This window comes from Otolemur garnettii, unplaced genomic scaffold, assembly GCF_000181295.1.
Source record: "Otolemur garnettii isolate 467f Iridium unplaced genomic scaffold, OtoGar3 scaffold00115, whole genome shotgun sequence".
Taxonomy (NCBI): Eukaryota; Metazoa; Chordata; class Mammalia; order Primates; family Galagidae; genus Otolemur; species Otolemur garnettii.
The window spans coordinates 5,496,667-5,500,551 of NW_003852510.1; the positions used below are offsets into that span (position 1 = coordinate 5,496,667).

At 39.0% G+C, this 3,885-nt stretch overlaps 1 protein-coding gene across 1 annotated transcript in view; it reads right to left on the reverse strand.

Annotated features, from left to right (window-relative positions):
• Nucleotides 1-3,885, reverse strand: part of CHURC1 (churchill domain containing 1) — a 23,636-nt gene that overhangs the window by 1,504 nt on the left and 18,247 nt on the right. The window contains exon 4 of the mRNA XM_023517623.1: nt 3,149-3,222. Coding sequence (XP_023373391.1) covers nt 3,149-3,222 — 74 coding nt within the window. The remainder of the gene's footprint in view (nt 1-3,148; nt 3,223-3,885) is intronic.

Sequence of the window (3,885 nt, forward strand, 5' to 3'; positions counted from 1 at the left end):
GCCGGTTGAGCTATAGGCGCCGAGCCGGTTTTTGTTTTTTAAAGGAGAAAATTCCCAGACCATAAATCATAAAAGCTATTTTTATCTACCTTAGGAAAATAAATAATTATGTCAGGTTCACTAACATGTCATGCCTCATATTTAAAAACCTAATTATCTAAAATTTAATCTATTTAAAACGTTTTATGTTTCTTAGGCTTAACAAATGTCCGGAATAGTGACAAGATTTTAGACAAAAATTCCTAGGACAAAGTCCTATTCTTACAGCTGTCCCTTTCTACAATATCTAATATAGTCATAAATTATAGAAAAAATTTTTTTGAGCTAGGGTGTCTTTTTTGCCTGGGCTTAGAGTGCAATGGTGTCATCATAGCCTACTGTAACCTCAAACTCCTGTCCTAAAGCAATATTCCCACCTCAGTCTCTCAAATAGCTGGGACTACAAACACATGCCACCATGCTTGGCTAATTTTTAAATTTTTTGTTATCAGTGGGGTCTCATTATTGCCAGGCTGGTCTCAAACTCCTGGCCTTAAGGGATCCTCCTGCCTCAACTTCCCAAAGTGCTAGGATTATAAGGGTGAGTCACCATACCTAGCGTCTCTTTTAAACCTTTTGTTTAATACCACTTTATCTTCTCTAGGAAAATAAACATCTATGTTAAATGTTACTAGTACATCCACACTTGATGTTGAGATGCTGTCTGGAAACTGACCAGTCAGGGCAGTTTGTGTTTCCTGGGTGTAGACAGTCACCAGAGTGGACCACAGAGGTAAACAATGACTAGTACAAAGAATAAAAGCAGGCAGCTGCTTTCCATTGCCTATTGGCAAGTTCAGCTGTAGAGCTTAGTCGTGGTAGTGGAAAGATCATTTCTTAAAGACTACATTTAATTTCAAAGTCTACTGTACACCCACAGTAGAAATACATGGAGGGCAGAGCTCAAAGAACAAATACAAGTTTCATGAACTGAAAATAAAAATCCATTCTCTTCAAGGTGTTTGACCGCTCTCAAATACTTCTACTGCTTTAACCTACCAGACAGTACTAGTGGGATGGCAACCTCTCAATGGAAATGAAGAAGAAAAAAGTAACACAATAAAAAAGGGCAAAGGTATGGAGGTAGACCAAATCTGAGTTTTGAAATCAATCTTTCCATTGCCAAGTGTACACTGAGTGTGTCTACAAGCTCTGCATCATGCTGGCTGCCCTAGCAGATGTAAAAGATAAAGTCTGACCTTATAAAACTTAGTCTTACTTGGAAGAAAAAATATGAAACTAACACATAATACACAGTGGCCATAAAGTTCATAAAGTTCATATGCAATTTTTAAATTGTATGTGTGTGTGTTTAGCACTTCATTTTTCTTTGGGACAAATTTTAATTGTGGCACAATTTTTATTCTATTTTATTTAATTATTTTTTTTGAGACAGAGTCTCACTTTGTCACCCTAGGCAGAGTGCCGTGGCCGTTACAGCACACAGCAACCTCAAACTCCTAGGCTTAAGCAATTCTCTTGCCTCAGCCTTCCTAGTAGCTGGGACTACAGGCACCTGCCACAACAACACCCAGCTATTTTTAGAGACTCCTGCTCTGGCTCAGGCTGGTCTTGCACCTGTGATCTTAGGCAATCCACCCGCCTTGGCCTCCTAAGTGCTGGGATTACAGGCGTAAGCCACTGTGCCCGGCTTTGTGGCATAATTTTTAACATTGTACACAAACTTTATGGCCACCCTGTATAATCCGGAAAGATTAAATCAGAGAGACTGATTACATCTGCAATTTTTAGTTTATACGTGGTTTGGAATCCCAATTTCAATGCAAGCCAATTATTTGGAATTCAAAAGCAGTTTCCCATAAAAGTAATGTTATACATGGCAGTTAGATTCTCAGGAAACTACACAAGTCTTTTATATTTATATTGTATAAATACTAAGGAATTTAACCGTATATAGCAGTGCTTCTATGGGAAAATATGTCTAGAATTCTTGGAATGCCAGCAATACATCTTCCTATGCTGCCAGGAATATGGTAGGATTAGGACACTCTTTATCAAAACTATCCCAGGAAATAATTTCCCCCAATCATTTTTTTTTTTTTTTTTTGGGACAGAGCCTCAAGCTGTCCCCCTGGGTAGGGTGCCGTGGCATTACAGCTCACAGCAACCTCCAACTCCTGGGCTCAAGCGAGTCTCTTGCCTCCGCCTCCCAAGTAGCTGGACCACAGGTGCCCGCCACAACACCCGACTATTTTTTGGTTGCAGCCGTCATTGTTGTTTGGCGGGTCCGGGCTGGGGATTCGAACCCGCCACCTTAGGTGTACGTGGCTGGCGCCTTAGGTGCCGAGCCATTTCCCCCAATCATTAATGGGGACCCTCCAAGGCTCCATCTGGGCAAGGCCTAGGGGAAGAGATATGGAAGGAAGGGTGGAGTAGGTGAAATCACTTTTGGGTAAGACCAGATCCTTTGTTTCATTGTGAGGGTACTTTAGCCCTTTTCCTCCCTGTTAATTCTGACTCCAAGTCCTCTCCATCCCTGGCCCAAGGAGGAACAGAAAGCAATCCTAAAGTTCCCTTCTTATATCCCAAAGTAAAGACATAGTCCATTAAAAAAAATACTTATAATCATTTATACTATATTTTCCATTTAAACTGTGCAGCACTGTCTCCACCTTCCTCTCTTGTCTTGCCATCGGAAAATCTTATCTTGTTCAATAATGATATTATGATTGTTTTAAAAGCAGAATCCTTGGCTGGGCCCCCAGGTTCATTCATACCTATAATCCTGCCACTCTGGTCGGCTGAGGTGGGTGGGTTACCTGAGCTTAGAATTTGAGAGCAGCTTGACAAGAGCAAGACCCTGTCTCTACTAAAAATAAAAACACTAGCCAGACATTGTGGCAGATGCCTATAGTCCCAGCTACTGGGAGGCTGAGACAGGAGAATCACTTGAACCTAGGAGTTTGAAGCTGGGCAACAGAGTGAGACTCTGTCTCAAAAAAAAAAAAAATCTGTCTTTCAACTTGTGCAGGTAGAAGAGAAAGATGGTCTCCTTTCATGTACACTAATACTTCATTCATGAAAACTGTATCTAGATTTTTAAGGGTACTTTCATTATCCCCTTCCCCCCACACATTTTTACATTTACCTGAAATTCATCCATGATACTGAATGTATACTCATGCCTGGCTATTACGTGATGACAGTTCTTACACAGATCTGCTGAAACAAAGTGAGACAGTAATTAAGTCTTAGAAAATTCCTTTAAACAATAAATTTTCTATTTTCAGCATGATATTGCTTAAACAGAACCCATTATAATACCTACCTTGATTTTAAAAAATCTTGTATCTGTTACAAAGTAATACTAAATAATTAAAGGTCTAAACTCTGATACTTAATGTACATATATTGATTCCCACTGAAAGCTCTCTAAAGTAATCAACACATGTTTAAGTGTGTTTCTTTAACTGTAGCTATGTAAAAGCTTTTATTCTCAGGAATGACAGAAACTGTACTACTATAGTTGATCTCAGAGACTAATGTTGCATGTTACAGTGAATTTAAGGGTCACAAAAGAATGTAGTCAAAATAACATAACTATTGACTTATTGAGTGCTTACTATGTGCCAGATAAAATTTTAAATTCTTTTTACCTCCTTGTGTATCTAATCTTCTCAAAAACCCAATGAGGTAAATAATATCATTACCATCTTTTTAGGGATAAGGAAATAAAGGCACACTGTGGTTAAGTAATAAGGAAGATTTCCATGCTAAGAGATGTTGGAACCAGAATTCAAACCTAAGTAGTCTGGTTCTAGTCCCTAGCTCTTAACTACTGTGCCCTATTGCCTGGAACAAGATAGTTTTTTTTTTTTTTTTTTT